The sequence below is a fragment of the Lactuca sativa genome, chromosome 1 (genome assembly GCF_002870075.4).
Source record: "Lactuca sativa cultivar Salinas chromosome 1, Lsat_Salinas_v11, whole genome shotgun sequence".
NCBI lineage: Eukaryota > Viridiplantae > Streptophyta > Magnoliopsida > Asterales > Asteraceae > Lactuca > Lactuca sativa.
In genome coordinates this window covers 5,685,686-5,707,816 of record NC_056623.2, presented here as the reverse complement: position 1 = coordinate 5,707,816, position 22,131 = coordinate 5,685,686, and the positions used below count along the sequence as shown (strand labels likewise).

Here is a 22,131-nt window from a genome sequence, read left to right as displayed (position 1 = left end):
CTCTAAAAACTCGAGACTCTAAGGCTGATATTGATATTTTCACTCACTTTTGGTAAGTATTTTCATCCTACATTTGAACATTATTCACACCTTCACTCAAATTATGGATCTCTCATAACAAATATCGCCATATTTGTTCTTAGACCTTCAACTCTCCAAGCATTTACCAAGTGTTCTTGAATTAGAAACCTCTTTTCTTCAGCATTCATCTAAGGAAATCACTCAAGGTAAGTTCATACCCCTAAATTTTCATGTTTTCTTCACGTTTTAGGGGGGAATACAAGTTAAATCACCTTAACACAACTTAAACTCATACTTCAGCTTTTCATAGAAAAGTTGAGTCATATTCACGAACTGTTTTGACCATCTTAAACTTAATATCTTTCAAAAATGTTTAATATAAAAATAGTTCAGGTTTATACCTTTATAATGACTACTTGCACATCTCCATACAATTTTTCTACAATTTATGGCGTTTTTTACAAAACTGCCTATCATTTCAGAAACGAATACGGACCAGTCTGTGAAAATGAACATTTTCACACAAGTAAGAGACTTTTAAAAATCATAATAAAAATTATTAAAAAACTAGATACATTTTCTAAACTCCCAGAGTTTACGGATTTAATTTTCAACTTTGTATGATTTTTCTGTGAATTTTCTAAAACAATGCAGAAAAGTTGAAAAACAATATACATAGCTTACAATATTGACAACACTTTGTAACATGTTGAGAAAAGTGTATAACAATAAATTTCTAAATGTTGAATGTATTTCTTCTTAGTTTAACATCATAAACATAAATTAGTCATTCATGATAAGGATTTTCATACATTTCGAATGAGTACAATAAATTATAATAAGCATAGTTTATGGATTTTTACAATACAACATACTATGTAGAAAAGGGATTTAGTTTTTACATAGAAAAGGTTTTACACGCATACTACACGTAAACTCGTTATCGTAAACTGTGAGACACGAATTCATTGTACTCTTAGATTACAAGTTAAAATTCCTGAAATAGTTATAATCAGAGTCTGTTGTAGGGAGAGCGTGATAATTGTGTATAAATCTATATTGGGGTTGACAACCCACACCCATGCTGCTTGCAACAGCCCGATCAGCCGATCGAGGGTGACAAATGTCATTTCGATTCCGATTCCTGAAGAACGTCGCAACATACATATATGTTATAGTATGGTTATAGCGACTCACATAGGGAGATAACGACATAGTTTACAGAAATTTCTATTTTAAAAAGGGGGTATTATCTATTTAAAACTGCATACAACGTCATAAGTACGAAACACACTCATACTCTCAGTATTGGGATTTAAGACTACATAACTTTTATAAGGAAAATACTGGATTTTCTTGGTTACGCATTACAACTACAAACACATTATAAGTATAAAGCACACTCATACATTCGATCTTGGGATTTAAGACTACATTACATTTTATAAGGAAAACATTGGATGATCTTGAAGTATACATTACATTTACAAACAAAGGTTTTCAAACTCTGCATCCAAAAGCTTATGAACTCACCAACTTAATTGTTGACGCAGTTTCAAAACTACTTGTATTATCAGGTAATCAGTAAAACAGGTAACTACCAGCTTTTGAGGATGGGAATCTTCGGTGTCAGGAAAAACGTTTGTCATTATATTGTAATTGATTTTTGAAACATGTAAACTTGTGAAATCATGTAACTTTATCGATTATATATATAATGGTTGTATTTACTTTGAGCACTATTATACTCGTTGTTGTGATACTATACATGAAGTCCTCCACCCCCAGACGTTTCCGCCATCCTTGGTTTGGGGATGTGACAAATTGGTATCAGAGCTTCGTTTATAGTGAACTAAGTATATCGAACCACATAAGATATACAAATTATAAACACAAAGGGACTAATATTCTCTGACTAAATGTTTTTGCTACAATTATATTTAAAAAAAATAAAACGTTATTCTTATGAAAAAAAGTATAAGTACATACATGCATACCGGTATAGTGTCACGTCTAAGGAAAACGCGAAAAATAAAAATAGAGGAGTTGTGCACTGTGATTATGCCTTGGGATATGCAATTCAATTCTAGGAGGAATATAGCCTGATCAACTATATTCGTCCGAGAAGTGACTAGTATATGGCTAGGGATAGTCATAGTGGACAACAAGTCTATCAACCTACCAACTCCCATACAAGAATTGCTCTAAGAATCAAACAAAACATTTAACATACTATAGGCGCATTTTATGCACTAAAACACCATATTTCTAGATTCATTATATGCCTCTTACACCCCTATTCTCATACAGACGTCATGGCAGGATTTCATTTACCAGGAGACCCCTACTTTCCGAACCAAGGAAACGGTGGTTTGATAGAAGCAGAACCGGAAGAGGATCCCGAGGAAGTCTTCGAGGAGGAGCCCGAGGAAGACCCCGAAGAGGCCGAAGAAGAAGAAGAACCTGAAGAAGAAGAACCTAAAGAAGAAGAAGAAATTGATGAAGAAGAATTTGAGGATGAAGAAGAAGAGGAGGAACCGGAAGTCATCAATCCTCCTTACATCGCCAAGGTGCCTGCGAACCGTTTTGGCAACAACGGGCCTGAGCCTTGTTGGGCAACAGTAATTGAGAGGTGGAGCCGTCAACAACGACAACGATCACCATTTGGCGATCAACAGGGTTACTATGACCTCAGTCATGGGGGACCGACTGACAGAGCCCTCCCCGTCATGGTCCAACAAATCACGAACCTGGGGGGCCAGAATAGGGAAATGACAGATCGAGTTCAGGATCTCAACGCTGTTACAGAGGCCACTAATGCATGTGCTAGGGATTTGGAAAGAGATTTCTATCCCATGGACCAAATCATCGAGGACCTTACCGCCGCTCGGGCGGAGGTAAGGGAGTACCAGGAAAGGCACGCGACTCTCGAGGAGAGAGTGATCATGGCCGAACGACAAATTGCAGAGCTACAAGGAGCCTCGACCTCGTCTCAAGGCCTGCTAGGGACCAATCGCCGTGAGTAGTGTCCAACCTACTCACCAATATTTATTAGTAGGTTTATGAGTATGCGTTGGTGCTGCTCTTTTCTATGTGTATGTACGACCCTTCGATTTCGTGGTTAGACTGATCGAAGGAGCTTAATGCCTTCAAAAACTTCTCTTTTCAATGATGTGATGTTGACCTGCGTTAAGGTCAAATTTTCCGAACTCTATGTACAAAAATCATATCAATGAAAATTAGCATGCATATTATTTTCATTGTGGGTGTTATCACTAAATTCATGAACGATACATTTTGTTGCTTATGGTGAATCTACAACTACTTGGTATGGGCAGTAAACTTGTATGCAATTAAGATTCTATTGGTTTAGAAATGGTGGTTCCGCTTTGGGTCATGTCCCTTGTTTGGTTGTGGGCTTAAGGCAGACCCATTAGATTCAACGATCTATTCGATTTTAATTGCGTATAACAAGCATACACCAAGCGTTTGTAGAAGGACTTGGCATGGATCAAGTCACAAGTTTGCACTCAGACACTACTAAATTCATGAGCTCAAAATCATATAAACTCTCCAGCATGAAGTACTTGTAATTACTTTAAAAAGTCGGAACATATCACATGCAATTTTAGTTCAATATAAACCTACTATTCACTATTATTAAAGGCTTACCAAGTTTTTCAAAAATTTGTGGCAGAATTATGCCACCATGGAAAAATCCTAGGCCTCCTCACAATTTACCACCCCCTCCACAATTTGACCCCGCCATGTTCCAAGCTGCTATAACAACAGCCGTGGCAGCTGCAATGTCACAAATTGGTACAAACGGTGCTGGTGGCTCAGGAAATGGTGCTACTACCTCCAATCAGGGGGACAATTAGGGACGTTCGAAGGAATGTTCCTATAAAGATTTTTCCAATGGCAAACCCAAATTCTTCAATGGGACCGGGGTGTCATTGCCCTCATGAAATGGTTCGAGAAGACTGAATCAATCTTCGAAATCTGTTCTTGTTCTGATGCAAGCAAAGGTAAATTTGCGGCTTGCACCTTCACTAACCGAGCCCTTACCTGGTGGAACGGTCATGTGAAATCTTTAACTCTCCCGATGGCGAACACATTGAGCTGGGACAATCTGAAGGTCCTTATGTTGGCGGAATATTGCCCAAGAGGCGAAATTTAGAAATTGGAACAGGAACTTTGGGTCCTCAAAATGACAGGCCCTGACATTGCGTCCTACACAGCCAAATTCAGAGATCTGGCCATACTATGTCCCGGGTTGGTCACCTCGGAAAGAAAAAGGTGGAAAAATACATCCGGGGATTAACACCCCAGATCCAATGAAACATGTTGGCTTCAAAGCCAACAACTTTCGACAGTGCCAAGCAACTGACACAACAACTCATTGATCACCGTGCCAGCCATGGCACCGTGGTAGCCACCTCCGAACAAGAAAAAGGGGGAAACAACAAAAGGAAGTTCTGGAACAACAAGAAAAACTAACCGACCCAGGAACCTACCAAGAAGCAACAAGTAGTGGCGGTTCACGCTGCCACTACCACCGCCGCTCCAACTCCCTTGAGGCAGTACACTGGGAATCTTCCCAAATGTAACAAGTGAAACTTTCATCACAATGGCCCTTGTCGCGAGATGCACTGCAATAATTGTAACAAGAAAGGGCATACCGCCCGGTTCTGTAGGGCGTCTGCTCAGCAAGCCAACCCGGCCGTCAACGCCGGAGCAAGCCGAGCCTGTTACGGCTGTGGGGAAATTGGGCACCTCAAGAAGGACAGCCCAAAAGCTAGAAACACAAACATCGGCGGTTTCGGAAGGGTCTTGGCCTTAGGGAAAGGGGAAGCAATGGAAGATCCCACGGTGGGTTACTGATACGTTTCTCCTCAATAACTCATGTGCATGTATATTATTCGATAGTGGAGCGGAGAGAAGTTTCGTTAGCCAAAAATTCAAAAAAATATTAAATCAAAATCCCCAATCACTAAAAGATACATACGTCGTAGAAATGACAAATGGAAAGATAGAAAGCACTAACGACATATACCCAGGGTGTACCCTCACTCTAGACAATCACTCATTCAAAATCGATCTATTGTCGGTCTCAATAAAAAGCTTTGACGTTATCATTGGCATGGACTGGTTAGGTTCTAATCGTGCTGACATTCTATGCTATGAAAAGGCTGTTCACCTTAATATGCCAAGTGGCGAAAATCTTGTCATCTACGGCGACAAACCTAGTGCGAACCTACAGATCATCTCTTGCGTCAAAGCACAAAAGTATCTTCGTAAGGAATACCATGTTTTCTTAGCCCACGTAGTTGATAAGAAACAAGAGTAGAAAGACATCAAGGATATTCCGTAGGCCTGTAATTTCTCTGACGTATTTCCAGAAGACCTTCCCGGAGTTCCGCACGTGCGACAGGTCGACTTCCGAATTGATCTAATTCCCGGAGCTACCCCCGTAGCCAAGGCGCCATACCGCCTAGCGCCAGCCGAGATGCAAGAACTATCCAACCAACTAAATGAACTGCTAAGAAAAGGGTTCATTCGACCAAACTTCTCGCCTTGGGGAGCACCAGTTCTTTTTGTGAAAAAGAAGGATGGATCGTTTCGCATGTGCATCGACTACCGTGAGCTAAATAAGCTTACCATCAAAAATCGATACCCCCTACCCCAAATCGACGACTTGTTCGATCAACTCCAAGGGGCTACTTACTTCTCAAAGATCGATCTGAGGTCATGATACCATCAAATACGAGTCCAAGTGGAGGATATTCACAAAACAACGCTTAAAACCCAAAACTAGGGTTTTGGTTTGTTTAGCATACACCTACCGTACAGATTGTATGCCCATTGTACGTGGGTGGTCCATCACGATCATTTGAGTCTCGTATGCTCAACATACTCCCTGTATGCCCAACATACTTGGATTAACTCAAAATCCTTGTAACGTCAAACGACCATAAATTCTTCGTTCCAACTCCAATTTCGACATTCTTTATATCAACGAAAATGTAATGAGATGCTCTACAATCCTATCAAGTCTCCTTTTCCTTAAAACTTTCCAAACTTAAATCCAAAATTCATAAAAGGCCCGAACTTTCACTTTACATTTATACCCTTTGGCTCCAAAACACAAACCGAACTCTTTGATAACATAATCTTCATTACCCACACTTCTCCTTCCCCAAAGCCCGAAGCCTTGTGATAATTGATCTTTGGGTCATGACTCCTAACTATGGAACGTCTCAAAACGGAGTGTTACAACTCTTCCACACTTAATTTAGATTTCGTCCTCGAAATCACATTACCACCCTCCTGAAAACTTGACACTCCGACCAATTCCTCTTGAATCCCCAATCTGCTGAAAAGGTTGACTCATACTCTTAATGACCCTTTAATGCTACCAAAGAAACCCAACCTTAACCAAACTCATGCAGCCTAATAGTAAAACAAATCATCGATCCATTAACTGACAAACCAACACCTCACTGCTATAATTCTGAAACCCCCATACTTTACCTGACCTCACACAGGTAGGACCATTTTGAAACCTAATCACTAGGACCTCTTACTGTAATCTAAACTAAAAAACATCTTTTTGATCATGAATTATCCAAATGAAACCATTGGCAGGCAAATTCCTTAACCATAACTTGCTGATGAAAAGATCTCTATTATACATACAAAGACGACTCCCAATGCGAGTCGCTTCCATTGCTGACCCGGTACACATAACTCAAATTCCAAAATCCAAAGGATTACATTTTCATTATATCTGATATCTTCTAATCCCATAGCGACCTCCCACTAAAATGGGATATAAAATCCCCAATCCAATGTTGAGACTGACATTCTCACACCTGGTCCTACCACCAGGCTCCCATTGAGAGTCTAACTGATACATGATACCTTAGCTTGTACATCACCGAGATACCAATCACTGACCACTTAGTCGTCCTACTCTAAACGTAATCCAATACCTTTCCCCAACCAATCTCCACCGGGTTGCACCCGTATTATCATAACCATACAGGCCTCGCCCACGGGTCTCATCCAGACTGTACAATCGAACGGACCTCGCCCACGAGTCTCACCCAGACTTCACAATAGAACAGGCCTTGCCTATGGGTCTCATCCAGACTTCACAATCGAACGGGCCTCGCCCCAGGAACATGCTGATCCTTTTTCATACCAGCGACCACCCTAACAATGGTCTACCTCATTCTGGTGAATGTTACGATCCCATTGCAGACTTACGACCCTTCCCTAATAACCTATCATCCTTTTGTATGCTACGGCTACCCTGTATCCTTACAACACTTTCATATTTCCATGATCCCACCCATGGTCTTACCATCCATCTACTATACCAACCATGACCATCGTAAGTCAAACCCGCATCCAATTATAACCCAATCAGTTGTTCGTGTTATGCTGTGAATCCAGAAGCCTTAGTCTTACATGAACATGGATATAGGCTCTAACACAACCCTCAACTTAGATCTGTACACATACCAACCATGCGTCACTAATGATGCACAAAAAAACTTGAATATCCATTCTTGGGCAATCCTTAGAACAAACGATTCTCCCCCAGTTGGATTCGACTGAGCTCCTCCAATCCACAAAGAATTTGATGGATTCCTAATCCATCCCACAACCTAATGACTCCAACTATTAACAACCCGAGCTTACAAGAACTAGCATTCCATTACTAGCTAACCTTAGCGACCACACACATTCCAAAACTAGATGAACACTTCCTGAATTCTCAATAAGCTCAATAATCTTAAGTACTTCCCATGATACAACTCCATATCCTTAAGCCACCTTGACTCGTGGCATAAAACTATAACCCTTAACCGTGTTGAATTATGGAAGTGACCCTCTTAAAATTCATCTATCGTAACTCTCAAGATCCACAATCATTATTGATCAGCTACCACATCCGCAGTCATCATCATCCGTAGTAACTATCTTACTTTGTTAGATTAGTCTTTTATCTGTTTGTCTTAGTATACATTCTTTTGTGCAGTATGCCTTGCATGGCTACTCTTATCAGATATGACTAATGTAATTTGTGAGTCTCTATAAATAGAGCTCAATCTTTCTCACTTAATATATCGTTGAGACTATCAATTACATCTCTCAATTACGAATCTTAAATCTCTCCTTACTCTTAAAGTTCACTAGAACATAACTGATTATTATTTCTCTTCGGAGCAAGTCATTCTTGACTTAATCACTAAGTTTGATCTCGCTTACTAACTTGGTCTGAATGCATTCGATTTTATGAAGCAACTTATGTGTATACTTGATATATCACCTGCTGTCATTTATATTTCCTTACATTTCCGCAACGAACTTTCTAATTATCTAACTCTAACTTATTATTATTATTGAGCTTTCATGAACCTTTGAGATTAACTATTCCGTAACTATACTTGTTCTAACGTTTTTTCAAGTGTGTCTCAAGTTTTTCTCTCAACAATTGGTATCAGAGCCATAGTGGTTGCTTTTTGAAAAACTAAACTCTGATTTTCAAAGGGCTTTATATACCACTGAAGCTCATTTCTTAAAAAAAAAACAAAAAAAAAACAAGGAAAAATGGCACAAGCATTATCTTTGAATGTTTCCAACAGTGTTGGTGGTTCAAATCGAGCTCTAATATTGGTGGCAAATGAATATCATCACTGGTCTCAGAGAATGGAAAGATACTTAAGGAGACTTGGTACAGATGTATGGCAGTCCGTAGAAGGACCACATGTCCCTGTTCTTACACCAGTTCAAACTGATGGCGCCACAGCCAAACTAGGAGGAGGACAATCAGTCATGAACCGTCCCACCAAAGATGATCTCGATAAAATGGAAAATGATGTTGTTGCTTTTTATGAAATCTCTTGTGGAGTTGCCCCTGACAACTTCGACATTATCATAAACTGCAAATCAGCAAAAGAGATCTGGGAAGTTCTCAAGAATTTGTACGAAGGCTCAGAACAAACTCAAGATAAGAAGCTCACAACTGCACTCAATGATTCAACAAACTGGAATGGATGGATCGTCAATTCAACAACTCACCTGTCGAAGGATCTATGTACTCAAATGTAACATCTGATTTTCAGGTAATTTCATTTGAGCCCTTAGCCTATTTTAAGTTTGCACATTTGGTCCCTTGTTGTTTAAGGAATCGTAATTCAGCTCGTACGTTGGTCGTACGTAAGGTATGTGCAACGTACTTGTGAGAACCTGGATCGCGGAAGCCATGCTAGTATGTTGGGCGTATCAGTAGTACGTCGGACATACTAGACAAACCTATAAAACCTAATTTTAAGGGTTTTCTCCCTATTTAACCCACCTTATGCCTCCCTTGGACATTACTTATCAGCCACCCTTCCCTCATAAACCCTAATCTCAAGTCTAAGCTTTGTATGTGACAGTTGGAGCTTATTAGTGTTTTTGGTGCTCATTTGTTGAAAAAAGAAGGCTTGTGAAGAAGGAGGTGTTGCTTGCAAGCTTGTAGATCTAGAGACTACTTCACATTGTGCATCTTTTGAAATTATAAAGTTTATACCTTGATGTCTTTCCTTTTTTGATCTTCATGGATGAGTTTTATGTAGGAATGTTAACAGGACCAAACGGGAGCAGAAATAGTTGCCCCCGCCTCCACCCCTGCCCCTGAAATCAGTTGTTGCCCCCGCCCCGGTCCCCGGTTCCACCGGTTTATAGGTTTAAAATTGGATTTATTTTGCTAAAAAACTGCTTTGTTTTAGGCTAAAAAGACTATTTTTAATAACTTTAAAAACTTAAAACCTAATCCTTTAGAAACTAAAAAATTAAAAATCCAACATTACAAAACGACAATTCCAACAATTTTACAAAGACAAATCCAACATTACAAATGTAAAATACGACAAATCTAACATTACAAATATAAAGTACTGACATGTCTAAAAATATATGATCAATTCACTACATCTTCAATATCCATTAACTGCCTTCAACTCTTCATCTATTTTGTATATATATATATATATATATATATATATATATATATATATATATATATATATATATATATATATATATATATATATATATATATATATTAATTTTTTTACATAAATGTACAACTGGGCCCCCCACTGGAGTACGGGATGGAAATACCGACTCCCGACCCCGGTCCCGAAAATAAACAGGGTTTAATTTTGCCCTCGCCCCCGGTCCCGCTCCCAGTTTTGTTTTAAAATTTAGTCCTGTACTGTATCGGGATCCCACGGGGGTTTTGACATCCCTAGTTTTATGAGCTTTTTGTCCCAAAGATTGGACATTTGTGAGTATGGAGTACTCCAGATTATATTAGTTGTCCTTTCATGCATTTTAGGTCTTGTATATTCATAAATGGGTGCTTGATGGCCCCTTTCTAACCATGCAAGAGTTTGGTAGTGTTGAGTAGTGATTAAGTTAGAGTTTTAAGGTTTAATCCCTTCTCAGCCATGCAAAGGCTTAAAGTTTTAGACTTTACGGATTATGTGACATCCCTATTTTTACGGTCAGAAAAGACCGATTTGTTTATGCTTTATTTTGGAAATCAGAGTATTCTTTTAAAGAAAAATGTTGCGGAATTTGTTCCCAGAAAAACATGATAAATACGTTATCAAATCATTCCCAAAGAAATATATTTTATTCATTTTAAAACATTGGGATGTCATTGTCAATACAGAAACATAGGCATAAACAAATCTTACATTCATTTACACTAGTGATCTACATCTCTTTAATCTCTCAGTGTAATGTAGCTTCATATCGACACCTGTGATATAAATAAACTGAGTGGGTCGGGTTGGGAAACCTGGGGTACAGGGTTTTCAACCCAGAATAATATAGTTATTATGTTTAAACATCAAACAATTAACCCACTTACACATCCCCATTATCTTCTTTATTCTTAAGTATCTTCCCTATGAATAATCTATTCCTCATTATTTATTCCTAATGTTGTCCTAAGGAATATGCACGAAGTCCATCATTGCCAGGGTTTATTCAACATGCATTAAGCCCATAGTTGCTAGGGTTCATCCAACGGGCGCTAAGTCCATAGCTGTCAGGGTTATCTCATTTATTGACAATATTATTTTCGGGAGTCCACCCGCAATACATGTCAATGGGTTTTTAAAGTACATTGGGTGAACGTCTCGTTCACAACACCTACAGGTTGTGAGGCTGCTAATGGTCCACCAGACTATCTAGAATAGTATGTGGTTGTCATCCATACCCTGCTAGATGACGGGGCCAACGCTTGGGTAATGGCTCCTCTCATTTTTCACCTCTCACCCTCATCTCATGATCTTTATCACTATTCATCTCATCATCCAACTCATCTTTCATCTACATGGCTTTACCCATCATAATTATAGGTATAAAATACATATATGGTTTAAAACAATTAAAACATGTATATTTTTGTTCATCCAACATAAATATTAAGTACACAGATAATATGCACACATAGCACGCAACTTATATTAAATACTTCATATCTATGTGTAAGATGAAAGTAACTACGCACTCACTTGTCAAAGTGATGATTCCAAACTCGAGCAACACTTCGCTTCTAACGATTCTATTTTCCTTCGACGACACCTAGCATTATTATCGCTAAGTTTTAGTCTAATCTTTATTACGACTAATTATTAGTCTAGATTAAATATTTTCTCAAAGTCTACTTTCATGATCTATCAAGTAAGGAACAACCAGGTAGGATCATATCGAAGGTAGGGTTTGTTTGGTATACAAAGTATACTGTTTGGAAATCCCACTTTAAACACCTCACTAAATCACAGCCTAGACATCATCCCCGTAAGTAGATCAATCAGTATAACGACTTTGAATCGTTGATAAATCTTATTCATAGGTTCATAATAATAATATTATATTTAAACATAAGCTATATTTAAAGTAGGGTAGGTGTATTTCACTTACATTGGGTTTTGCTAAAAACCGGGCTCCACTGGAGCAGAGTTTCTGAGCCGAAAATCTCTTTTTATCGAAGCCGTCAGGCGCTCCGGAGCTTTCTTCTAGTGCTAGGGGAGTTTCCTAGGGCTTTAGGGGGGGGGGGGATGAGAGGTTTAGAAAGAGTTTAGAGTGCGAAAGAAAGAGTGGAAGGTGTGAGAAATGAAGGCACCTTTGCAAGGTGTTTATAGGCTGAAATACTGCTCAACTCGTCGAGTTGGTGCCACATGTCACCCTCTGCTGGCAAGCCTTAGGGAGAAAGTAATGGCCCAAATTCATCCATATCACTCTCTTCGCAGCAGCATCCTGCCGATTTCTAAACCCCATAACTTTCGCATACGAGATCCGTTTTCAAAATTCTTTACATCCACGCGTAGGTATTGACATGATATTCAACTCTCCTTTTGACTCCATCGGTTAATTCTCTACCAATTTTAAATTTAACAGTATGAGAAGATTACACTGTTAAATGACCGTGTAAAATTCATAACTTCTACATATGAACTCCGTTTTCGTCTGTCTTTTTATCGTTGAGCTCCTATTAAAGAGATCTACTATTCTCGTTTAGGATGTTTCGGCTAAATAATTGGTTGATCTAAAATTCGAATTCCAGGTTGTGCACTGCTATGCAAAATCTTAGAAAAATCATAACTTCCTCATATGAAGTCAGATTTTGACGTTCTTTTTATGTACCTTCTTGGTTTAACATATACTACATCTTTTATTTTGATTCCTAAGTCTAAAAAGTAATTTATCAAAAATTTACTTTTTACATTACGTGGTGTCGTGTCGGTTTAGTCGTAAAACTTTGACAGGTCATAACTTTTTCGTTATAACTCGGATCTCGGCGCTGTTTATATGTACGGAACCCTTGTGACATATACCACGACTTGGTTAAGATTATTCATTCTAAATAATCTGCCATAAAAAAGTAATTTTTGACGCTTATTGTCTCTAAATTGACTAGCCCGAATCTAGGGCGTTACAAATTAAGACGTTTTAAGAAGGTCATATCTATGTTTGGATGAATGTATTAATGACTAAGACCATTATGGTGCGGTATTTGGGGTCAGATGGAGTACGACCACGTACTAATGGCTACACCCAACATAGCCAGGTGAGACCCCGATCCCACCTGATTATCGACGCCTCGCGTAGGAAGAGAGTACGCCCAATTTACACGTTATGCAATTTATTTATTCTGACTTTTTACCTTTGGTCAAGATTTAGGGATTTGGACCACAGGAGGGGCAAAATTGTCTTTTTCCCTTAAGGGGCTTAGTCTGGGGTTTAGGCTAGTGATTTGAGTTGAGGAACATTATTATTAATTAGGTTTAATTGTTGTGTTATTAGGTGGAGTCTAGTTCCAATAGTTCGGGTATGTGATTCATCTGTCATCAGTATCAGGTGAGTCTCCTCACTTATCCTTACATGTGTGGTAGAATAGTTGCATTTGTGATGACCAGATGGGTCTAATAGTTATTCCATATTATGTTGCTTATGTATGACTGAGACTGCATGTAGTCTCCAAGGTTGCTGATAACCCATAGGGCGTGTTGTTGCCCACCGGGACTGTTGATAGTCCCCAGGGTTGTTGAAAATCTATAACTTGTTTATTTATGTTGTGTTGTATGTGGTATCTTGGGGAACTCACTAAGCTTCGTGCTTATAGTTGTTGACTTATGTGTTTTAGGTACTTCTGAGGATCATGGGAAGACGATGGTCTGATTGAACACACTCGCTGGGAAATTTTTTACTGGGAGAGTCTGTGATACTCTGATATTTTAGGATGATGATTTGTTTTTGACACTTATGTTTTTGGATGGCTTGATTCATGAACAATATTTTGGTAATTTAAAAGTGAAAATTTTGATTTAAAATTGAGGTGTTACAATTTGGTATCAAAGCCCTGGTTTGAGGGATTTGGATGAACTTTAGGGTAATTCCAAACTCAAACTAAGGATCTGAAGACTTTCATAAACACTTTTCATAGAAATGAAATTTTTTATAGGAGAAAAAAGCAGTGAAGTAGTGTGTACAATCAATCAGAGCCCGAGAGGTAGTTTCCCAAAATACCTCAATTTATATTATTCGATTTCTGTTGACAATCCCAATGACTAAAATAACCCATGAGAACAACACTTCCCCATTACTTATGAGTAATATGTTACCATTGCAAAATCCTTACTGATGGTAGCAGTCGACAACTTGAGCTTTACAACAATTAGCTTTCCTTGACCAACAAACCTAGCGCTTATATATTCCAAGGTTAGGTGATCATTCCCAACACCTCATTGAATCACAAGATCCTTAGGCACTTTTTCGCTGAATCCACTACAAGTCCTTAGTGACTGATCGATTGATGGGGGAAAACATCTCAAATTCTCAATATCGAACAAGTACCCAATCTATTCAACCACTTACTTGTGCTTAGAGCAGTTCCCATGCAACCTGAAACCGACCTCGCTTCGAAGGTGTGAAATTGAAAACTATCGATCTTACACCTATGACCGAACTAATTCCTAACTACCTCGAAACCATGAACACCCCAACACATCCTGCATTCAAACCTGGCATGCCTACTTTGCAGATTCCTTAAATTCTCATTGATACCACTAGAGATCTGACCAACTGCTGGTCTCCCATGCAGAGTACTCATGCCTCTTCTAAACACGACCCACGGTATGAAAAATGGCATATGACAACTTTCCAAATAAAATAACTATATTACTCATACATGTGCTTCCATTCTTAGATGATCAGGGTATAACATTCCACACACATCAATATGAAATTATTAGCATTATGATTTAAGAGTGAAAGAAAAGAATACGATACATACCCGTAGTGTCTCAGGGTCCTGCTCCCCTTTCCTGCAGAAGCACTTGCAATGGAACCTGAGTCGCCCTAACCATTAAACGTGGGCAATTTTCCCTGAGATGACCAGTCTGATAACAATGATGACACAATTCTACTTCCAGGGTGCATTCTTGGTGAAGGTGGCCCTTCCATCCGTACCTACCACATTTTACTTGCCACGTACACGATCATGTGTTCCTTCAACCTTTGCATAAATTTCGTGTCCCCTCCGGCCTCTAGCATTAGTCATGGAAACATAAATTGCTTAGATGTTGCTAGTAGAGTCGGATCACGAGTCAACTTCCTCTTCCCCAGTTGCCACTCCAAACTAAGCTCCTACTCCCGAGTCACCTTGACCATGCCATCTACTTCCTGAACAGCCGAGATCAGATCCTCGAACCTGGCGACCAGTTTGTTAGTGACATGACCAATAATGTCGGGTAACTCCTCACATAAAGCTCGAAAAAACTCAGTGGAAATCCAATCATGGAATCGATCCCCCGGAAGGCATGATGCATAATCCACCTTTAATCCCTCATGACCAGAGCTAGCAATAGGATCCTCCTCCCTGAAGGATTCTAGGGCTCCACAAGCCTTGAGCTCTTGATGGGCCCCAAACTTTCCTGTTGCAATCTCGACCCTAAAAGCCCTAGGATGATCATCTAAGACTTCCATGATCCCTACCTTGATGGTACAAAACATCACATGAGTCTGCTCCAAAATTCCGCGGCTGATCTTCGATGAGATGAACTCCCGCATCCGCTCATCCATTGGCTCATTACCAAAACCTGAGCCCGAACCAGAACATGAACCTCCTCCACGTGTGCTCATAACCATTATGAAAAGCAACCGAACAAATGACTAGAACATACCCAAATAATCCTCTTCCTTTAGGCTTCTTAGATTCTCCATGATTCCTCGATTCGAGTATGGATCTTATGCTTTCAGTAGTACGGGCCTAATACTACCTTCCAAACCTATCCATACTTTTCTCAAGAATTATCCCGAATCCTCCAAGTCACCTTCTCAAACTGATACTCCAAATATCTGCTAAACATCACAACTAACTCAGTACAACACATCCTAGGCTCTCCTCGGTTCCCGACCTCACCCTGCCATCAGTTGCTGAAGAAGTCCCAATAATGTCAGTTAACTACTTCATGAATTAGTCATATGAACCAAAACTTAGATAATACTTCGATTAAAAGACTCATCCCTACAACGGTTAGACTCAAAGGAGAGTTGCGCAGTAGGTTCAAATTCGCCACTATGAGATTATTTAACCTATATAACATGTTACTTAACATATTCACTTATTAGTTAACCCACATCATCAAGAGTCCCAAAAGCACAAAGCAAGCACCATTCGTGCAGTTGCGCTCCAAGCCACAACCAAACAGAGGACATATCAAGCTCACTTCCTACCAAGAAAGATTCCAAATCTAGTGTAACATCCAATTCCTCTTAGGCTATCGCATATTAGGCCAATCTATTCAGTCATCTAAAATCCATACTAGCATAAAATTCTAAAAGCTCAAACAATCAGGCATATAAAGGCATCTCTCCTAGTCATGAAATCTTGAGTAGATCCTTAGCCCTAATCTAGCATGCAATTCTCATAACATATAATATAACAAATATGTATGGGTATTATGGGAATCCCTTACTTGAGTTTGGCTGATTACATGCACCACACCCCTTTTCTTTTATTAGAAAGTCCTGTAATAAAACTTTTATTTTATAAAAATCTACCAAACCCCCAGTTTGAGTTCAGACACACCCAAGAGTATGCTCGAATCCTTCAAACGAAGACTATGATACCAACTTGTAACGTACCAAAATTTAAGACCAAAAATTTCATCTTTCATAACAATAAAACCATCAACCAAACATGTTCATAAAACCATGAAGGAAAGATAAGAGTAAATTAGTCAATCATCTCGGTACATCAAAGTCATATAATGCGAAAATCATGGTGTGTGTGCGATGCGATCACCCTGAGCTCTTCCCTTTCGATCCAAAAGTACCTGAAACACAAACTGAAAACTGTAAGAATTAAGCTTTGTGAGTTCCCCACAATACCTCATACCATACATACCAAACATACAATGGGAAGTGCCCCACAACCATCGGGCCCCGTCCGGAACAAATCTGTCACTAACATGCGATGGGCCCCACCCAACACACCCATCAGGCCCCCATCTAACATCGGGCCCCATATGTATACATACATACACACACAAGACATGCAAGAGTCACAAAGACAACTAGCATACTATAACATAATCCACTGGGTCGACATTGGTGCCTTTGACCTGTAAATACAATGACAACTATCATACTATAACACACTGATCAAGCCCCGCCCGGTACACATATAGCACATGCAAGGTCACACAAATAGCTAGCAAACCAATAACCACAAATCATGGGCGAGCATTGGTGCCTTCGACCCGCTAAGCACTAGGAGGAGACTTACCTCAAATTGATGAAAGAACCAGATAAATGCTCGGCTGTTGATTCGGTAAACCTATGCACTAAATATCATCAAATAATACCCTAATTAGTAATTAGGTCATAAAACATATCCATGGGCCCATCCAATGATACCCAAAGGCCCAATATGGCCAAAAACCCTAGTAGTCCAAATATGGCCAAAATCTCAAAAGTTAACAAAAGTTAATGGCTACTGAGTACGCCCGGCGTACTCAGACTTACGCTCTGCATACGCCCTCTTTGACCAGTACGAGTTGCGTACGAGCTGGGTACGCCACTACAAGAAAAAAGGCCTTTTACGACGCGCAAAATACGACGCTCATTGATCTATGTTACGCAAAGGAGAGTGACATTAGAAAAATGTCATCTCTTCAAAAAATTTAAGGATAGAAGACACGCATTATTGCGCGCCCTTAAATTAGTGTCTAAAAAAAACACGGAGGGCACCTATAATAAAATGCGCGTCGTCTAAGGATGTCGCTTTATAATTTTTAATGGAACGCGCGTTCCATCCTTTAACAGTAGGGGGAAATGAAATTCTGAAAAAATTAAAAATCCCGCCTTCCTTTTTTTCTCCTTTCCCTCTTGCCCTGGACGCTCCTTCCTTCCCCCTCCCGACATTGACTGCTGCTTACTTCTTCCCTCACTTCTACCTACTGGAACCACCATATCTCCCACTCGATGTTGAAATTGTTAGAAAAAGCCCTAATTATACTCTCAAGTCTAAATACAGAAAAAATAGAAGATGGTGAAGAAGTAGCAGTAGAGGAAGTGGAGGATGAACAGCCAAAAATGGAAGGAATGGCATCAATAGCGTTGTTACTAGATGGGTCAATCTCGGGTCATTTTGTTCAGCTTCCCGAGTACGTTTATTACCAGATGGGTCAATCTCGTCTTTTTGTCTCGACTTCATATCTCTCTGTAAAGCAAGCGACGACTTCATATCAAAAGTGGAGGTGGCAGCCTAAAGACTGTAATTTGCCAAAGTAAGCATACCTGAAACGTGAAATTGGCAAATTGGATTGCACAGAAACGCGATTGGGATCGGGAATTTTGGTTTTGGAACGCCGATTTGTGAAATTGGGATCAACACATCCTTTTGAATCGGTTTGTCTTCCTTTACCTCTGTTCTCTCACTCACTCACTCTCTCTCTCTCTCTCTCTCTCTCTCTCTAAGCCCTAAGCTGCCACCATCAATAATAATATAGTTCGATCAAGTTTAGTTCAATTCCTGATCATCGATTTGAAATTCTATTTCTGATATGACCTTTTGTGCAATTCTTTGACCTTTTAATCTTAGGGTTTATCTTCATGAAATCTAATCTCTGTGAACGAACTAATACACTTTAGGATTAGGGTTTAGTAATGGGATTCCTTCGTTTTTGTTAGGGCGATGTGAGTAATGAACCAAGGAGAAACACACAACAATGTAATCAAGAAGAAGATGTTCCAGTCTTGGTTGATGCAATACTTCCATTATCTGCAGCTGCCATGGCTTTTCCACCTTTATCTATTCGAGGTGATTTGGGAGTTGTTTCTACTGCTGGAGTTAGATATGCATATCCACTCCTAAAATCATTTGCAAAAATGGGACCTCAAGGTGTTCTTGGTGCCACAAAGCTTTTACGCCCTTTTTCAGAAATAGTTGATTCATTGGGACTCAAAGATCCTTTCATTAGAAATTGGGTGGATCTTTTGTCTTTCTTACTTGCTGGAGTGAAATCCGATGGTGTTCTTTCAGCAGAAATGGTACATAATCATATCATACATTAAAAAGTTTCTTTTAAGGTAGTTTTACTTTTTGGTATGATGGAATTGAGGAAGGAATGGAATGGGCTATTCCATTACCACATGTCCTCATCCATTCCATTCCAACCAAACAGAATCCATTCTATTCCTTCATATTTTATAGTTCTCTAAATGTCTAATCTTTTGCCTGTATATATATCCACATATTTGCAAATTTATATGTTTGCAGAATGGTATAAACCAGGTTGTAGTTTAGAATACCCTGTTGGTGGAACTGGAGCACTTGTTGAGGCTCTTGTTCTCAGATTTTCCTTCTGATAAACTTCCAAAAATATCAGAACCTTCACAACTTATGACAGAAAATACACGTTCTGATCTTTATGTTGCACTCCCTGTTCTCAGTCAAGGAAAGAAATGGGTCTTACTATACAGGTAAAATTTCATCTTCATCATATTTTCAGTTTCACATTATTCTTGAATCTTGATATATCATTATCTTTTTTATATGTTAGTACATGGAGGCATGGCATATCTCTTTCAACCTTATATAGAAGAAGCAATCTTTGCCCTGGGTTAAGTCTACTGGTAATGTCTTGTCTTCAGTAACTATGCAAAATGTCAACTTTACCCTTTAACTGAAACTTGATTAAACATTTTCAGGTTGTTGGAGATCGTAAAGGTGCAGTGTTTGGTGGTTTAGTTGAGGCACCTTTGAAACCATCAACAAAGAAAAGATACCAGGTTTGTAATTGTTTAATTAAGTTCGTTTCTCTATATGTTGACAAAAGACTTTTCTACCCTTTTTCACTATGATGAGTAAATACTATACAGGGATCGAATGATACATTTGTGTTTACAAATACACCAGGGCGTCCTGTTATATATCGCCCCACAGGTACTGCATTTTCTTGATAATATATAAAAAAATCTTTTATAATTTTAATATTTATTTGGGATTTATTATGTTAATTGTGCATTTATTAGGGGTGAATCGGTATTTTACTCTTTGTTCAACTGAGTATTTAGCGCTTGGTGGGGGAAATCATTTTGCATTGTATCTCGATAGTGACTTGTAAGAGTGTTGCACTTGCATCATTCCTATTTTTCTTTTTGAGGGATAATATGGTAATTTGGCAATTTGCATATTTTTTTTCCCCAGATTGAATGGGTCAAGTTTGGCCTCAGAAACTTATGGTAACTCTTGTTTGTCACACACCCAAGAATTTGAAGTGAAGGAAATTGAGGTGCTTTCTCTCACTTATTTTTGCAAAAATTACATTTTTGGTCCTCGAGTATGGCTGATTTTGTTCAATTTGGGTCCTACAAAATTCTCTTGCAAATTTGATCGTTATTTGAGGTTTTTGTAACGTTTTTACTCTTCGTTCCAAGTAAAATGAGTTGGGACTAAAATTGAAAAGATCAGCAATACTCAGGGACCAAAAATGGCCATCTTACTTAGAACAAGGACTGAAACTCTACAAGAAATTTCAAAGGACCAAAATTGTAAGAGAATTTTTGGGGACCAAAATTGAAAAAATGGTTCGGGACCAAAAATAGTCAAATAAGGACTAAAGTTGCAAGAGAAAACTTTTTGGGACCAAAATCAGAAAAATTAGAGATTCTCAGGGACCAAAAGTGTAATTTAATATAAATAGTTTGCATAAGTTGAGTTGATATGAATATCAATGTGTGCAGCTGTGGGGGTTTGTATATGCTTCAGAGTATGAAGAGGCGATATCAATGTTGAGGACAGAAGCACCTGGGATATGTCGATGGTAGATTGACGATTATGCCCTTCATCTTGTATATATTTTAACATGGGTGTTCCATTTCCATTGCTATGTTTGTTGAAACTTGGTTTGTTGGGTTTCAACGTAGATAACTTTTTGGATTTATGATCTACGTATAAAAGATTGATAAAGCGAGGGGTTTGTGTTAACAAGTTAACGAAAATATATTTTCTGATTTTGTCAATCTTTTTAAAGAGCTACTCTTTCCACTTTTCATCCTTAACAGATAACACTTTTTATCTTTTTCTTGTTTTCTCTTTCAAATGGTGTACCTTTTAACTTTTATGGATGACCTATATAATAGTGATAACTACAATTAAACAAAGTAGCATCCACTTCTCAGGTTTATACTGCCCCTGATTCTGCCTGGTATAAAATGCCTAAGTCTACAAGGTGAGCTTTGTGGTTGGACATGCTTTTACATTGGTGTGGCTGCTGTTGCTTTTGGATGCTCTTATTATCACCTCAAACCAAATGATGGTCACCTTGTTTGGGATCGTTTGCCTGTAAGTTATATCATTCCTCATATTTAACAAATTTCAATATATAAATGATTAAATTCTCATGTTTTCTATACTTTTTTACTAATTTACAATCACAAGGACAACAGATGCAAATGAGGAATCTTCACGATCACATGCCATTCTTCGTTCATAAATCTTGCAGGAAATGAAAGAGGTACAGAGACAACTGATAATGATAAGAAAACAAGGTAAAGGTTGGAATATAGAATGGAATGGAATGGAATGAGTCATTCCATTCCATTTCTTCCCTCTCTATTTTTCTCTCTCTCTTTTATTCTAATGATCAAAGTTCTTGTTTTTAATATCAGTTTCCTTGTTCTCTTTTATACTTGATGCACCTTTTATTTGCAGGCTTGGCCTGTGCGTACTCCAAGGCCTGTTGCTTTCAAGCTTGTTGCTGATACCCCTCTTCTTACTGGACAGGTAAGTTTCAAATCTTTTTGTTGTGGATTTCTTATAGTTTCTTTTTGTTGTGGATTTCTTATAGTTTACTTAGCTTCTTAAATCAAAGAGTATAAAGCTTTCCTAATGTGTTCTAATAATTAAGAAAACGGTGTTTTTTTGAAAAATACTGATGGACTTTGCTATTTTGTTGTATGGTGTATTACCTTGGATATAATTTGTTTTTACAGTTTTCTCTTTTTATTTAATTTAAATTTGGATATAAG

The 22,131-nt window shown here is 38.6% G+C and overlaps 1 protein-coding gene across 2 annotated transcripts; it reads left to right on the top strand.

The window, feature by feature from the left end:
* Positions 1-19,472: 19,472 nt before the first annotated feature.
* On the top strand, positions 19,473-21,649 carry LOC111909296 (uncharacterized). 2 transcript variants are annotated; one of them, XM_052770179.1, is made up of 9 exons: positions 19,473-19,581; positions 19,662-19,734; positions 19,810-19,890; positions 19,981-20,044; positions 20,134-20,221; positions 20,309-20,393; positions 20,845-20,924; positions 21,283-21,445; positions 21,542-21,649. In XM_052770179.1, the coding sequence occupies exons 1-9, from the start codon at positions 19,502-19,504 to the stop codon at positions 21,557-21,559; spliced, it is 732 nt and encodes a 243-aa protein (XP_052626139.1). In that variant the 5' UTR covers positions 19,473-19,501; the 3' UTR covers positions 21,560-21,649. The 2 variants fall into 2 exon arrangements, with proteins under 2 accessions (XP_052626139.1, XP_042752049.2); XM_042896115.2 differs by having other exon boundaries at positions 21,550-21,619.
* The last annotated feature ends 482 nt before the right edge of the window (positions 21,650-22,131 follow it).

What these genes read in the sequence shown, in the direction of transcription:
- LOC111909296 (XM_042896115.2), top strand. Translation starts at nt 19,502, where the DNA reads ATGACAGAAAATACACGTTCTGATCTTTATGTTGCACTCCCTGTTCTC. An exon ending in CAACAAAGAAAAGATACCAG is followed by an intron (nt 19,891 to 19,980) that starts GTTTGTAATTGT and finishes AATACTATACAG; the next exon opens with GGATCGAATGATACATTTGT. An exon ending in GCACCTGGGATATGTCGATG is followed by an intron (nt 20,925 to 21,282) that starts GTAGATTGACGA and finishes TCCACTTCTCAG; the next exon opens with GTTTATACTGCCCCTGATTC.